This window comes from Anoplophora glabripennis, unplaced genomic scaffold, assembly GCF_000390285.2.
Source record: "Anoplophora glabripennis isolate ALB-LARVAE unplaced genomic scaffold, Agla_2.0 scaffold67, whole genome shotgun sequence".
Classification (NCBI taxonomy): Eukaryota; Metazoa; Arthropoda; class Insecta; order Coleoptera; family Cerambycidae; genus Anoplophora; species Anoplophora glabripennis.
The window spans coordinates 1,014,633-1,032,709 of NW_019416806.1; the positions used below are offsets into that span (position 1 = coordinate 1,014,633).

The 18,077-nt window shown below is 30.8% G+C and overlaps 1 protein-coding gene across 1 annotated transcript; it reads right to left on the reverse strand.

Annotated features, from left to right (window-relative positions):
* Positions 1–4,790: 4,790 nt before the first annotated feature.
* LOC108903159 (glutathione S-transferase 1-1-like) lies at positions 4,791–10,355 on the reverse strand. The gene is made up of 6 exons (XM_018705245.2): positions 10,245–10,355; positions 9,542–9,707; positions 9,339–9,397; positions 8,979–9,120; positions 7,264–7,428; positions 4,791–6,895 (listed from the first exon to the last, which is right to left on the reverse strand). The coding sequence occupies exons 1-6, from the start codon at positions 10,277–10,279 to the stop codon at positions 6,737–6,739; spliced, it is 726 nt and encodes a 241-aa protein (XP_018560761.1). The 5' UTR covers positions 10,280–10,355; the 3' UTR covers positions 4,791–6,736.
* Positions 10,356–18,077: the final 7,722 nt, after the last annotated feature.

Consider the following 18,077-nt stretch of genomic DNA (forward strand, 5'->3'; position numbering starts at 1 on the left):
CTTTGTGGGTTTATATTCCGGAGAGGATTAAGCCCTTTAATGCGCTGGTATAAGGCCCTCCATAAAACCACACCTCTCATTCCTCGTCAGATCAAACACGCTTGAAAATGTCGATTAACCTTGAACCAGCACTATATACAGGGTGGTCCGAATTTTATGCAGGAAACTTCAAGGGCAGATAGATCTCTTTAAAATAATAGCTGTTTGCCTTATAAACATAGGACTGGAACGGCCTCGTTTTAGAGATACAGGGTGTTGAAGATGTTAAAAAAATTAAATTTTTTGTTTATATCTCCGGAATCTATTAACCGATCTCAATAAAATTTGGTACAGATAATATATGACAGTAGGCCTTGCATTACCTAAAATATTAGCTCTAAAGGTTCAACCAGTGGTGTACAACTGGACAGGATCACCCCTTTTTTTATAAAAAAAACCTACGCCGCTGTATTTTTTACAAGTTATTGTAACGGATTTATATTCTAATGCACAAAATACGTAAAATAGGTAACTTGAATTTTTTCCGTAAATTTCACCGTTCTCAAGTTATTCATACTAATACAATCCCCTTGTGGCAGATACTTCTAACCATGATATTACAATAGTATTTATGTTTATGCTTAAAAGTAAGTGCAATTTGTAAGCACTTCAACAAAATTCTTTACACTCGTCGCTTTCATCTTTTTGGATTAAAAAACGTCTCGGCAACTCGGGATGAGTAAATCGAAAATTTGAAAAGTTCTACATAAAGATGGTACCATTTACAACCTGTGCAAAATTTACTTTCGGAAGATGCAGAGAGACACCTGAATTTTTGTCAGTGGTTGTTAAAGTCACAACATAATACAGAATCCTTACTAAAAATACTTTGGATCGATGAAGCTACGTTCAATCCTCATGAAATTCGAACAAGATCTTTTCAAGACGAATTTTCTGTGAAAGTGTGGCTCGGAATAATTCGCAGTAAAGTTTGTGGACCTTTCTTCTTGCTACCAACCAAATTCCCAATAATTTCTTAACTCTCTAGAAAACCATCTATTTGAATTATTACTTTCAAGCATAACCATAAATATTCTTGTAATATTATGTTTTGAAATGTCTGCCACAAGGGGACTGTATTGGTATGAATAACTTGAGAACGGCGAATCTTAGGGAAAAAATTCAAGTTACCTTTTTTACGTAATTAGTGCATTAGAATATAAATCCGTTACAATATGTTGTAAAGAATACAGTGGCGTAGGTTTTTTTATAAAAAGAGGGCGACCCCTGTCCAGTTGTACACCACTGGTTGAACCTCTAGAGCTCGCATTGTAGGGAATGCAAGGCCTACTGTCATACATTATCTGTACCAAATTTTATTGAGATCGGTGAATAGATTCCGGAAATATAAACAAAAAATCAATTTTTTTTAACAACTTTAACACCCTGTATCTCTAAAACGAGGCCGTTAAGGCAAATACCTATTCTTTTAAAGAGATCTATCTGCCCTCGAAGTTTCCTGCATTAAATTCGGACCACCCTGTATAATTAAATTAGTTATTTTGGGTTATTATAGGTACGTCAATAATAATAATTGTAAGGGAGTTGTGTGTTTTGAATGTATATCCATGTCAAAAACAAATCTATTAGCTTGACGATAATATTCAATATTGATTATTTAATATTTTTTTATACGTGACATCAATCATGAATGATATATAAAGACTGTTGATAATTTTTAATAAGATAAATTCTTTGAAAATTTTTGTTAATACAATTTTTTTAATATACAGGGTATCCCGGTAGTTAATACAAAAAAGTCGAATACAAATAGATGAGGTCACAATAATATCAGCTCTTCATATAAATTTTTTTCATATGAGCCTTCGTTAACAAGTTCACAAAGGTGATACTTAATAAGTTATTTTGATTTATAGTCTCTAAACTATTAACTTCAGTATGATGCAAATTTGGTGATCGATAACACATGCGTACAGCTCGTTTTTGATGTAAGTAAAACTTCATTATGCCCAGAACATCAAGGACGGACTATGCCCAATGGTTAACAACCCAGAATTTTTTAATAGATGACGATCGCAATCTGCCTGTATCAAAAATAAATTCCCTGAAGAATTTGCCAACGATAATACCCTCTTGGTTCAACTAAGTAAAATTAATAGTTTAGGAAATATTTGCGATTATCCGCCATTTTTTGTTTTTAATTTTTAATTACACTTAAGTACTATGTTGTTTCATTGACAAAATTTGACACACACACACTTTACACATAACACAAAATAGAAAAACAAAACAAGAATAAATTAAAATAAGTTAAAAAAATAATTTAAAAGAAAGAAAACTATCAAAATACATTTTCAATATAGGCGCCTTCCACCTCCACACACTTTCTAAGTCTACGAATGTTATTTGTTTGTACACGAAAAGGCATTTCTGGGGTAATAATTTAATAGGTTCATATGTTTTTTAGGAACGTCTGAGTTGATATCGATATTTGGCGTTCTTGCAAAATAATTAGATGATATTCCATTAGACACCCGAAGAAACGTTTGGTTCATGCATGATGCAGCTCCTTCCCATTTCATTATTGATGTACGAAATTATTTATCCATTGTGTTAATATTTTTTAATTTTTCGAGACAAAACGTCTGAATCTGGTTCGGGTCGTATTTAAAAAAATTAAGTTGATGATAGTCCTGGAGAGACGAAACATCACATATAAAAATTGATTATGCCATTCGATAGAGGACAAAAAGTGGCAATGAGAAAGTGTTCTTCTTTTTTCAATATCACCTCAAACAAGGCAGAAATGAAACAAAAACGGATTGGAAAGTAGTGAGAAGCGAATTTGTAACAGCCTGTATAGTGTTTAGAAAATTCATAGGTTTCGATAGCTCTATGTATATAATATTGTAATATACCTTACCTGTATATTTAATTTTAGACTTATCTTCTGAATTTGTATCAGTTTCTGTAAATATTATGAGGATAGCAACCACATTGCTATCCTCAACAATCGAACTAACAGATGTGCAAGATGTGACACGTAGAAAGTAAACAATAATAATAGTGTTAGGTACTTACATGTACTTTTCACTTTTAAACAAACAAATAAATAAAAACAGAAATAACAAGATGTATTCGTGACTAAATTATCCCTGAATCTTGACTTTATTAAAAAAAATTACTTAACACTGTTTCAGATTTAATGAACGTCTTCTATAATCCATAATTTTACCAATAATACAACCAAAACTATTCCTTTCATTACGTAATAAAAAAATCTGCTCTTACCATCAGTTCTTAACAAAAAGGCATGTAATTTATTTATTGGCAAACCCAAATTCACGTGAAAAAAATAAAATTAAAATTCATGGATATTCATGGTTTATTTGTCCAATTATGTCAATAATTATAATTATAATGATGTGCAGTTCAAGCAAAGTATAGGATAATGGTTTATTATAAAAATCGAAAGAGATGTGGAAGTTACAAGTTATGTTAACGACATCTGTTAATCAAAAACGTATATCTTAGGTGTATCATATTAAGCATAACGCAGTTAACTTTCTCTAACACATATTACAACCAAAATATATGTATCTTTAAATAAAATATTTACAAACTAACAAAATCAATTATTATGTTTTATTAAGTACATGAGCACAGATATAATAGATGGCAGAACTAGATAAAAACTATTCCATTCGGTTTCGGTGTCTAGGAGAAAAGTTGGGGCACAAATCCTGAATTTAATAGTATTAGTGAACAATAACAAGAATTCTTGTAATAGTCACTGATAGTATCCTTGACTATATAGTCAAGGATAGTATCTAATAAATTCATTGGCGTATGACAAACAGTAAATATAAAGTTTTCTAGCAAATGAAAAAGCATTTTTACCCAATGTAACACAGTAGTGCTTAATATACTTGTTAGATGGCGCTATCATGCTTGTTTCACTAAAATTATTTCTTCATATGAAATAGTATTCTTTCGATTGAAATATCGAAATCTTGGAAATTTATTTAGTTTTGGTTATATAAACAAGATACGTAAGTAGATATGCAAGGTAATAAAGTGATAATCATTGAAGGAATTTCCATAATTTTTATTATCTTAATTGTATCTATATATAAAATAAATCCACCTAAAAATTAATTTTTCAATTAATTCTTACTTATAAAGTTTTTGGTTTTACAAACATATAAATCTAATACTTTCACCAATATTGCTTATTAAAATAGTGACTATTAAAAACAAAATTTTTACAGTAAAGGCAAAGAAGCACATTATTTTGAAATTTAAGTAAAATATAAAAATGTGGTGCCTATGTATCAATATTCTAAGCTATTTTATGGATCAATATTCTAAGCTAAACCTACTCATTCACAGTTTATATTTTAAAAATATTACGACTACTCATATCACGTAAAACTTTGACATTGCACTATTTCAATATGATTTATGTAATATTTCACATACTTAGTAGAATGTAAACATTTATAAAGAATCGCGGGTTTCTTTTTTGTCATCGGTGAATCAAATATTCAATGTAGTAGAAGGTAAGAGATTTAAAAAATAATTGTAGTGTCATTTCTTGAGGGGCAAGTAGGGTAAGTCAAGATTTCTTTACTTTAAAATCTAAATTTATAAAAAAAAAATACAAACTTAAGTAATTACTTGCACTATAGACTGAGACCCGGTACTTTGAGTCCCGGTTAAGGCTTGATTAATAAATCAGGCGATTAGACTGTGATTATACTTTATAAAAAAGAAATAGAATATGTACAGTCTAATCACCTGATTAGTTAATCAAGCCTTAACCGAGGCTCAAAGTAATATATTTGTTTAATAATTAAGTAGTATAATCAATCATAGATTTATATTCTGAACCACCAGTTTTTTCTTCACAATGACCATTATTTTACTGTATTTGGCATGTCTTTTCTCGTATTAGTTCCTTAGTATCAGGCCCTGCGTAAGACCAAATTATTCTTTGTTTCTTAGATTCTTCAACTGATTTTAGTTGATTTTTTTTCTTTTCCGATATTTAAATTTATTTACTCATCTAACTTTGTCCAACAATAATAATAATAATTACGTTACTTATTTCATATCATGCAAGTTTTTGTTCAGTTCTTACAGTGAAAGCATGTCAAATAAACCAAGTTTCTACAAGTTACTAGTTTTTAGCCTACGTTTTATTATAGTTTTGAATGAGTTATAATTTGTAGCAGCTTCATTTAGTTATCCCCAAGTTACCTGAATTAATAGAATTTATCATCGACTATACATTAGTTGAAATTCGCAAATCTAGTAGATTTACATTTCGTTTGCAGATGGAATTTTTTACAACAAAAAAATGTTACCTATTCGATGTGTAGATTATATAGAGTAGTCATGTATTACTTAGTAAGTTTGTGTAGTTAGTGAAGTATCATATATTGCTTCATATAAAAGTTTTCTAGAGGCCAATATTAGAAAAATTGTTATCTATTTCGCCAAATACTTCTAGTTTCTTGTATTTAAAGTTTGTAGTTCTGGATTAGAGAGTTAGATAATTTTTCCAAGCAAGTTACAATAACAGAAAAAGTAATTAAGGAAATACAATTTGTTATAAAAAAATATAAATACAAAAATGGTGACAATAAACATACTTAGAAGATATGATGTACTTATCAGAAAAATTAATTATACCTAATTTAACATTATAAACAACAAAATATAAAAATATGATATGTTAAATGTAAGCTAGACCATATATTTATAAATAACAAGTAGTGATGAAAAATTAAATCGGTAATTGATACTTATTGAACTGAAATTACTATAAATGACTGATGCAGGCGATTTTTTTTTAAATATTAGTTTAACACTCTTATATGCCGAGAATTTAGTTGTATTGCAAGTATAAAGGAAATCTTTACTAACCGAAACTTGTAAATTATAGAACTATATTATACAACTTATTGTTCAAGAATGTTGTAAAAAATAAGTCTTGAGAGAGATAAAATTAAATTTATGGAGTAATAAAGAGTAATCAACTCCGACTTATGTAACATACAAACAAAAGTTTAAGAGTTGAAGGATCAGATCTAATATTGCCTACAATAAAGTCTAATATTTTATTAGCCGAAGATGTAGTATCTTCAATGTAAAAAGGAAAAACTTTTTCTGGTCAAATAAAGTGTTCATATTACTATATTTTCCACACAATGCAATGTCATCCTTCCGATATTACCTATATGGAATAGATTATAACATAGCAGCAATGGACTAAAAGTACAAGTATACACATTTTTTAAGTACTTTATGTTACAGAATGTTATAATTGTGAGGAATTATTAATGATAATTACGATTTTACACTTAGTAATGTAAATATTTTAGTTTTGGAAATTCATATTTTTAGAAGAGTTTGAATACATACTTGTACAAAAAGGAAACCCATGCTCTTTTTACTCAAATCGAAATCAAATATACTTTGTATTATTTGTGTATAATAAAAATTGTGATGCTGGTATTGCTTTATTTGGTTACCTAATTTAATAATGATTATTTAAGGCATTTAATATTATTAAATACAAACAATAAAGAACACAAGTTTTGCTAAATTGCTAATTTCTATCGAATGATCTCATAATCAGATAACTATACAGATATGTGAAATTCAGTGAAATTGTGTGTAATTTATTAAGTAGAAAATATATAAAACGAACTCTATCATTTACTTGTTTTTAAGAGAGATCTTTTATTTTCCTTTTGTAGTATCCTCCAAATGCGTTAGCTCCTTCTTGTTCTATCTCATCATATCCAAAACCAGACATAGCACTCTTTGCTCGTTGGTACCACTGCCACAAATTTTGATAATTGGTGAAGTCAAAAACATCACAAGCCTAAAACGTACCAAAGATAAAAATATATTGTTCATAAAAACAGTAGCAATATTAAATTATTACTTTACTAGTAGATTTCAAAATTCTACATTTTATACCTATTTCTATAATACTAACACTTTATTTCTGTGCAAGATTATGCATTTAGATGTCAAAGAAAAATTAATAGAGAAAAATCGATTAAAATGTCAATGTTTTTCTCTGGCGGAGTTTTAATATTAAATGTGCGGAATAGTCACATAAACCAACAGGTGCTGTGAGAATGTGGGATTCTTTTTCGTCCCTATTAAATATTACAAATGCTTCCAAAGATAGTTTTGAGAGAATAAATTAACAGTTGTGCTCAATTAGCTTGAAATTTAACTTACAACGACAGTTGAGAATGGTGAGAATAAAGAGAAGTCAGCGATTGTCATATTTGTTCCAGCAAACCAGTTCTGATTTTTTAAAAAATTATCCATATGTTGAAAAGCTTCCTCTAGCTTCTTATGAGCTTCTTCATTTGGAGGCTGTCCCCCAAACAAGGTCGGCATCTGCAATTAGAATGTAAGAGATAAGAATAAGATATTGTAGAATAGAACATAGAAGAAAAAAATAGAAAATTTCTAACATTTTTAATCAATTCCTTAGGGAATATATTTTTCAAAAAAGCTTCCAATTGACAAGTGAGTTATGTGGAGCTTTTAAGCCAGAAATATTATATCTGTAATAGTCGCTGTATGCAGGCTATACTTAAATGAAGAAGTACAAATGCTATCAAATAATCTTTTGATTAAAATATGTTAATTGAGTCAAATATACCTTAGCCTAAAATTGCTTCATTTGTACAGTATTTAGGTAGTTAGGTCTATCACTTTCTTAAACCTACGTATTTTATGAGGTGGATATAGAAATAACTGGAAGACACATTTTTCAGAAGATTAAAAAATCCGGCCTCAGTTGAAAAAAATGTATCTAATGGTTACGAATTTGGTGTAATTCTTCCAAATTGTCAATACCGTCAGAAACAGTTTACCATTAAAATTACAAGAGTATATTTTTTTTCAATTTATGAAAACCAAAGTTGGTACAGTGACAAGTTGTAGATACATTTGTTTCTCAACAATCGTTCGTGGATTTTCTGAACCCTAAATTCGACAATTTTGTCTATCTCTAAATGAAACCATCAAGATGAAAACGAGCTGAAGATGATTTTGTTCGAAAAATTAGCATCCACTTGCTGTTGTTCTATAATCCAATCAACGACTTCCTTTCGCTCTGCGTGGTCAGTAGGCTCCAGTTCTTGAGCCAATTGAACTTTGCAAGTACAAAGATGCAAATCAATACGCTGTAGAGAGCTTTTCGAGGTGTCCAATTCTCGACCATAGTGCCGAATTGATGTTCCTAGACTCTCAGCAACACACTCACGAACTACTTGTGTTGAATAACTTGTTAAAGTACGCAAGATCACTCATTGATCCAGTTTTCCCAATTTCCTCAGTTCATCTGTTCACAGTTGATGAAGTTGAATTTTGACTATCTTTTGTACGAAAATTGCGAACGTATCTAGCTGCCAGATGACGCAAAATTCAAATCTCGAGTGAATTTTGGGTCATCTGACAGTTGTGGCATGAAGCTGATAAGAGTAGTCGTTTTCCGCAATATCAATAGTTAGGTGACTTGTCTGCGGAGATTGTTTGAATTAGATAAATTAGAAAAATAAGAGAGCTAATAATAAAATATATAATTTTTTTGAAAAGGAAAAGTCTTTTTATCAATAATAAATCAATCAATCAATCAATCAATCAATAAACAATTCAACTTATTATAAAAGTGCATTTACTACTTGCAGGTTCATCATTCTTGATTTCTTAAATGTACATATTAATACGTGATAAACCAACGCTGCTTTCATAAATTTAATAAAAAATTCTCATCTCAAGAGGATTTAAGATTTTACTTACTGCTGCAATATTTAATAATTAAAGTAAAGTATAGCTCATCCTTCTTTAAAAATTAATATCCAGACGTCGTTTATATTATACCCCAATATGCTACTTTTCCACTTAATATAGGTATTTAAGAAAAGTTATTAGATACTTACGAAATAAGCTATAAATCTGGGGAAAAGGTAAGATGCCTCGAAGTACAGCCTTTGATCCACTACTGCTTCTTTCTTGGGATCCTTCGGGTACAGGCTATCATCTTTTGCGTATTGATTCACTAAATATTTCATTATCACATGACTGCAATATCAAAGAAGTATTATTTATTTATGTGACCTTGTTTCGTTGGTATCTAAAGGAGTGGAAAATCAATATGGAGAAGCAAAATGATTATTAAATTAACTGTTTTAAAGTTTACATCGTATCTATTTGATAATAGATAAATGGCGTTTATTTATAGTTTACAAAAAAAAGAAGACAAAAGGAAAATAAAAAACTTTAGATTTGTTCTGACTTACCTATCGTATACTATAAATTCTCCGTCATTAATTACAGGGATTGTATGCAAAGGATTTATCTGAAATAAACAATTGAATTCAAATACAGTACATATAATGAGGCCTGCTGCGTATTTAGCTTTAATTGTTATTTAAAGTAACTTTTTAAAGATAGTTAACACACATTATATGTTGACTTAGCCGATAAAAATAATAAAAACTACCTTTAAAAATTCTGAAGTCATCTGTCCCTTATTTGGTATGTCCACAATTTTGATATTATGTTTGAGACCCAATGCTCTAATAAGCAATAGTGTCGCTCTAGATGGTGGGCTCATGTGGTAGTAATAAATGTCGATGCTGTGATTTGCCATTTTTGGATCAAATATTCTGGAATAAACTATCGTTTTAATGCTAAGTAATAGGTGGTTATGTACGTATAAGTCCCAATTTATTTCATTCTCTTTGTATAATTAAAAAAATTTTGAGCAATAATATAACAAGGCCTTAAAAGTTTGGGAGACTCTTGGATGTGCCACTGATTTAAGAACTTCTGAATCTTTCATTTAATGTAGTAAATTGAAGCAAAGAAATAAAAGTATATAAGACATTAAATCCTAGAAACTTATTTTTTTGTGCCGGCTTGAAAAGCATGTATAAATTTTATAATAACAAATTACTTACTACACAATTTTTGTATTTATTTTATATTTAGTGATGCATTATGAAATTATTAATTATATTAATATTGGGTCTTAAATATTGACTTGACTGCTATTTCAAATGTTAAATAAAAAATATCCCTTTAATGTTTTTCATTAATCATTTTAGATATTACTTTATTATACCATTAAATCGTTAGATTTATATAAGCCTGTCTTTTAACCCTCATAAAACAATACAAATTAATTGTATACATTTGCCTACCTGTTGTTTAGAGGGACGATACCCTCTGCTTCCATGCAATTACCCAGGATTTTTTACCACTGTTACTGTTTCTTCATAGACAAACCTTAAATAAGAATGAACCGCTTACATCTTTTTAATAGTAATTTTATTAACCTTCGTATCCTTGACAACATGTATCAAAACAAAGTTGAACGGAGGCCACATCAACTTGTAACCGGGAACATAATAATCTATTAGTTATTTACATAACGTGCCGAATTTTTTCATTATTATCAAGTGTAAAGGCGGAACTAAACAAACACTAGAATAATTACATTAGGGCAACTTACTCTTGGTGAATGTGTACAGTTGTAGACAATAAAAAGTTTCCAATTCAAACTGTTTAAGATCTTTAAAAAAATTTTATTAGTTCGTTCTTTACACAATTTTTTTACACAACTGTACTTTTTAAATGTCTAAGCTCTAAAGATTTACATTTCTTTTTTGTATTTATTTTTTACTCGTAAATGTGTAAATTTATATTTATAAAAGTGTTGCAGAAATCATCTAACAGCGAAGTGAAAGTAAAATAAAGATTTGCTCAAACTATATGTTCAAGATAAGAAGGAATTATTTAAAAATAGTGACATAAAGGAAAATGGAGGTACCTAACTCTTTGACAAATGTTAAATATTTTTTTATTTTTAATGTCTGAAATGATTACATTGAAAAAGTAGGTATACCTAATGAAATTTTCTGCCGCTTATAACTAATATCTTTCTTTTTTAAATAATGTTCCACATTCAGTAATTATTTCCATGTTTGTTAAAAATATACCTATCAAAGCATAACCTATACAGGGTGTCTCAATTTATAAGTCTACAGGCTACTAACGTAATAAGACAAAAATACATATACAAGTTTATATGTTCTTTATTAAATAAACCCTGATGTGTACATATTTGGAAACTACAATTTTAGGAGTCAATTTTTGAAATATTGTATTAGTAGTAATTTGTTATTAGTTTCTGCGTCACTTGTCTTGATGTACTATATTATATTTAGTTAAGAAATATAAAATATAGACAATGGAAGTATGAATTAAGATTTTCAGTTGTATAATTTCCATATAGGGTGTCCCAGTAACTGATACAAAAAAGTCAAGTACAAATAGATTAGGTCAATATAATATCAGTTCTACATATATAATTTCTTTTTCATACGGACCTTCGTTAACAAGTTACGGCCCCTCAAAGGTGAATATTAAAAATTTATTTTTATTTAGTCAGCTTGTTCTTGATGTTGTAAGTGAAACGCCATTATGCCCAGAACGCTAGGGACGGACTATGCCCAATGATTAACAACCCAGAATTTTTGCATAGATGACGATCGCAATCTGCCTGCATCAAAAATAAGTTCCCTGACGAATTTGCCAACGATAACACCCTCTTGGTTCAACTCGGTAAAATTAACAGTTTAGGAAATATTTGTGATTTTATTTCACAGTGTACCTACATCGGGTGGCGCCTCCACCATTTTTTTAATTTTTAATAGGACATTACATATTTTTAAAATAAGAGCCTAGAAAATATTACTGTCTGCTAATGTAATTTTCACTAACAAAATTTGACAAACACGCTTTACACATAACCTAAAATAGAAAAACAAAACAAGAATAAGTTAAAGTAAGTTAAAAAAATAATTTAAAAGAAAGAAAACTATCAAATACATTTTCAATACTTCCATATACATACACTTCCTAAGTCTACGATTATTATTCGTTTGCACGAAAAAGCATTTCTGGGGTATGTTTAATATTATCACAATGGAAATTGTTATTAAACACAATGGATAAATAATTTCGTACATCAATAATGAAATGGGAAGCAGCCTCATCGTACATGAACAAAACGTTTCTTCGGGTGTCTAATGGAACATCGTCTAATAGTGGCTGCAAATTATTTTGCAAAAACTCCAAATTTGGATGTCCATTTAGACGTTCCTCTAAAACGTATGGACCTATCAAATGATTACCCACTATTCCTTTCCATACATTAATAATGGATCATAATTTAATAGGTCTATACATTTTCGAGAAACGTCTGAATGGACATCTATATTTGGAGCTGAATAATTAACTTACTTTAATTTATTCTTGTTTCGTTTTTCTATTTTGTGTTACGTTAAAGTGTGTTTGTCAAATTTTGTTAGTGAAAATTACATTAGCAGACAGTAAGATTTTCTAGGCTCTTATTTTAAAAGTATGTATAGTTCTAACATAGTAATTATGTCAAATTAAAAATTAAAAACAAAAAATGGTGGAGGCACCGTGCACATTGACATAAAATCACAAATATTTCCTAAACTGTTACTTTTACCGAGTTGAACCAAGAGGGTATTATCGTTGGCAAATTCTCCAGGGAACTTATTTTTTTATACAGGTAGATTGTGATCATCATCTATGCAAAAATTCTGGGTCGTTAACCATTGGGCACAGTCCGTCCCTGGCGTCCTGGATATAATGAAGTTTCACTTACAACATCAAAAACAAGCTGTACGCATACGTTATTGATCACCAAATTTGCATCATGATGAAGTTAATAGTTTAGAGACTGTAAAAAAAAATAACTTTTTAATGTTCACATTTGTGGGCCCGTAACTTAATAACGAAGGCCCATATGAAAAAATGTATATGAAGAACAAATATTATTTTGACCTCATCTATTTGTCCTCGACTTTTTTGTATCAAGTACCGGGACACTCTGTATATGCGTTTTCCTAAGAGTATGTTCAATAAAATATAAGTTAATTATATTATACCAGTATCCTGCAGAATATTTATAAATCGGACAGTCTTTACAATAAATAAGTATACTTGTTTTATTTAGAAATATTGATTTATGTAACAGACAGAACGCATTTTAAATAAGCCAAAATCATTTATTTCACATAGCAGACGTGTTGAAACGACTTATGCATACAATATTTAGAGCACTTCTCACTATTTAATAGGTTTAATGGAAATTCTATTTCCATATGTCAGTCAATTTGGATATGTCCTCCATCTCGTTAATATTTTAATATTCTCTGATTGGTTCCATTCTACATTCCAAAAATTTAAGTATAAATTATATATTTTTTTTATTAATTAAAAATTTGAAATGCTTACAGTTATCTTTGATAAAAAAAATTAATTAAATGTTGCTTTGTATTATTGCTACTGGAAATTAAATTTTTTTCAACTATTTCCACGTTTTCATAACCATTACTTTTACAAAAAGTTAAATATTTGTAATAAGTCTACAAATTTTTTAATTAAGATATGATTTAATATTGATTCCCCACTTAACAGAATATTACATATTCTACAAAAAATCGGTAATAACAACAAACAATATTTTAATTATCATAAAAAATTAACGGATCTCATTGAAAAATAATCGTACAGAAAATAAAAAAAAGCAAATTGAAATTGAGGCATCGGACTAAATGACCCTCGTATTGATTAAGCCAGAAAAAAAATTCAAGGTGTTCCATTTAAAAATACATAACTTTGATATGGTACGCTTTTCTTGGACACCCTGTATATTTCAAAATATTTTTAAAATGTAGCCGTAATCAACCTACACATACCCACCTAAATAGGTTTCTGTAACATTTGCCGTTTGGTCCCTAGCGACCGAGGCGTTACTGGTGGCCCACCCTGTATTGAGGATAAAATTAGAAACATTAATAAATCTTTCAGAGGCAATTGCAAACGTGCTATTATCTACATTAATTTGAAGAGATCTTCAGATTGCTAACGACATTTTACTCACGGCAAAAGATACCACTTTGTTTTAGATTCGCAATTCTCTTTCAAGCCTATCAAAAGTATAAGTTTAATTCAGGAACTACATGAAATTGTGTTTTGAAACAAGTATACAGGGCGACTCACAACTTATCCAAAAAAATTAGAGCATGAGAAGTGGAATCAATATCGTATTGTAAAATGCTTATAGTTTCCGAGAAAAAATTATTAAAGTTGCAACACTTTCAAACAATACATCACGGAGCAAATGTAACCTCCAGCGACTCCGAATACTGAAATCCGATTTTAGAATTAGTATTAACGTATTTGCAATAGTGGTTACAATAGTCTTTTAGTAGTTAGTTTCAAAAATGGCTTAAGTGTATAGCAACTCGAAGTTGATGGATGACCTAAGGGACTTGTACTTTAAATTTGTCCAGTACGTCATGCAACACCCTGTACATGGACCACTTCTTAAAATTAATTAAACCAATTACATGAATAGAAACAATAGTTTCGTGACACCATTAGATATCATTTCTATTATACACTTCAGTTTATTAGCGAACAAGGTACATACATGTCATACATTAATCTATTTATTCTAATAAACACGCGATAGGGCAATAAAAATTATTATTTGAGCTGTAATGATTGCGACTCTTTTTTGTATGTTTCTTAATTTATATGGTGCAAAACTATATTATTTATCGATTTCTAGTAGAATATTAAGAATATTTCAGAAGAGTTTATCAATTAAAAAAGTGTTAGTTTATGTCAAAACTGAAATATAGGGCAGTACCTAGTGATAGAGTTAGTGCTGGTTTTGAATGCTGTATATCAGAAACATACTTTTCCAAAATTAAATAATATATTCGAAGATTGGTACCTACAAAACATTATGTTATATGTAACAATGTCATTGCTATATTATCTCTATTGGCACTACATCGCACGTACTGATATAAAGCTACTAATCGGTGGGTGCTATGAACATATGGCTAGTACCAACTAGACGAAGTACCATTTTTACTGAAATACTTGAAAGTTTTATAAATGTGACTTAAGTAACAGGTGAACATGCTTCGAAAATAAATATATTTACTTGGTGCATAATTACACAGCCCCACAAAAAAAAAGTGGCAGGTCGGAAAGACCAGAGCATGGTATCCATATGGTTTTGGGGTTGCCGAATCTGAATCTGGTGTCCGTTTGACACGATTAGCTCTGGTTTAAGGTCAGTTCAAGGTCAAATGTAGAAAATCAATTGTCAATAAATTAAACTTATGTATCTATACGTTTTTAGGGTCGCCGAATCCGAATCCGGTGTCCGTTTGACGCGATTAGCTCTGGTTTAAGGTCAGTTCAAGGTCAAATGTAGAAAATCAATTGTCAATAAATTAAACTTATGTATCTATACGTTTTTAGGGTCGCCGAATCCGAATCCGGTGTCCGTTTGACGCGATTATCTCTGGTTTAAGGTCAGTTCATGGTCAAATGTAGAAAATCAATTGTCAACAAACTAAACCTATGTATCTATACGTTTTTGGGGTCGGTGAATCCAAATCCGGGTGTTTGTTTGATCCGATCAGGTCTGCGTTAAGGTCAGGTCAAGGTCAAATGTAGAAAATCAATTGTCAACAAACTAAACCTACGTATACGTTTTTGGAGTCGCCGAATCCGAATCCGGTGTCCGTTTAACTCGATCAGATCTGGTTTAAGTTCAGTTCAAGGTCAAATGTAGAGCTATTTATATTGTTCGTATTTGATCCTATGTATGACTATCCTCAATTTACGGCACTCTTGTTTCAATGTGCGTTAGGTTTATAACATCCATGTTTGAAGTGATTCATCCAAGAAAATCAATGTAGTAATCTAAGGAAAAATTTTTATCGTTAGAAAAATACTCCTTATTTCTGTACTGATAGTAAAACGTTTTCACTTTTCCGGCTTGCTTAGTATTTTTTTTTAGCTATAATATTAGGAACTGCTCCATTCTCTGCCAGGCCCAAATCTCGAACATCATTTACTTTTTTTGTGATATTGTTCCCGTCTTTTTCACAACGTGATATGGAATATATTCGTCATCACTAGTATCACTAGTAATATCAGTAATAGTTTCATTGCCACCCAAATTTCCTCCTTCTTTAATATCTTGGTGCAACCTTTCTCTCTGCTCAAACCCAATCAAATTTTTCACTTAGGTTTAAAACCAAAATATTTGTATAAGCATCTTTCGTATGTTGATTGATCTTTTTCTATTAGAAAGTATTTAATAGATCTAATCGCTTCAAACGGACATCAGATTAGGATTCAACGACCTCAAAAACGTAGAGATACATAGGTTTAGTTTGTTGACAATTGATTTTCTACATTTAACATTGAACTGACCTTAAACCAGAGCTAATCGGGTCAAACGGACATCAGATTCGGATTCAGCGACCCCAAAACCATATGGATACTATGGTCTTGTCTTTCGCACGTGCCACTTTTTTTGTGGGGCTGTGTTATTAAGGCTGTCAGAACTGAGCCGGGGGACAAAGGCATCGTATTATTTATTAAAAAGCAACATATTAAATTGTCTACAATACACCACCATAAACACCACCGGATTACACAACATCCGTACGATAAGAAAGACAACAGTATACTAACGTGACGTGAACGTGGCCACTTGGCACGTCATTGAGTAGCGGCTCTCTCTGACAGCCATTATAATATTATATTTTTGTGTGCTCATTTTTTTATGTTATTGATGTTTTGCTATTTGTTTTCCTATTCGTTATTTCCACTCTCCCGAAACAGGTTGGACAGCAGCGCAGTCGTTTTGCGATCTCAATGACCATTTTGGTGAAGGGTCAATTGAACATAAGACATGGTTTGATTGTCTCCAATGCATCCGGTAACACAAGCCTCAATGATGAATCAGGATTTCGACGATCAAACTCTTCTGATAGCGGTGGAAGAGGACAAAAGTTAGACAACCAGAATGTTAGTCGAAAACTACGATGGTTGTCATCTTAAAAAGATCGGAAAGGTGTGGAAATTGGTAAGACGGATCTTCCATAAACTCTCCGACAACGACAGCAGATCGGGTCCGAATTTTCACCGAATTGTAGCAGAGAAATGAGAAAACGCCGTTTCTGAAGAATCTCGTCGCTGAAGATGTATCGCAGTTGCTCTTCAAAAATGTTAAAGAAAGAAGGTTTGTGAAACTAATACCAACAGATGTTTTATGTCTCATTTCATTGTTTATACTTATTCAGTTTGATACAACAGTAGTTTCTTTTTTGTCTTTATCCTCAGAAACATCGTACCTCGTTCACTGTAAGAAGGTGTTTGGTAGGATAGAAACGGAATCATCCACATAGAAAATATTTCAAACGCATCTGCTTCTGGTGACGTGAAAGTGGTTTGAGAATTTTTTCGTTTCTTTTTTTCAGAATTGTTACTGAACTTTTTCCAGATGAGCTTCAACAAAGCGTATTCCAGACAAAAACTGCAAACGACAAGGCAACATCAACATCGACGTCTATCTCAGCTCTATCGCCTCCATGCAATAGGTACAGACGAAAACACCTCTCAATGAGAACCATATCCACCACGATAACGCCTATACGTTGAGCGTCGTATCGTCGAATCTATCGCCAATAAGGGATGGGAACTGCTTGCTCATCCGCCATATTCTCCTGCAGAAGTACCCACGCGCTATGACGTCAATCGCTCGTTGAAAAACTGGCAAGCAAACAAATTTTTGACGACTTGAAGGCATTAGTGACATAGTGACCGATGTGAGTACGTGGATTTCTTCCAAGAATCGTGACTTTTTCGCTCGTGGAATCGACCTTCTACCAAGCAAATGGGAATCAATTATTGAAGTTGATAGTGAATATGCTCCAGAATAATGATTAAAAAAAATTTCATTATTTTATTTCATTGAAGTAAAGAAAAAAAAAATTCGTAAGATCTTAATATAAATTAATATATTAGGTACTAATGAAAAATAGTGTAATCAAATAAAAATTTAAAATTTATAAACGTATGTACCTACCAGCAAGTATAAAAAGAAGTTACTAAGCAAT

Excerpts from the sequence above, each read along its gene's own strand:
- LOC108903159 (XM_018705245.2), bottom strand. The coding sequence starts at position 10,279 with ATGGAAGCAGAGGGTATCGTCCCTCTAAACAACAG. Across the intron at positions 9,708-10,244 it reads ATCGTCCCTCTAAACAACAG|AATATTTGATCCAAAAATGG; the intron begins GTAGGCAAATGT and ends AGTTTATTCCAG. Across the intron at positions 7,429-8,978 it reads CCAGATTTATAGCTTATTTC|ATGCCGACCTTGTTTGGGGG; the intron begins GTAAGTATCTAA and ends TTCTAATTGCAG.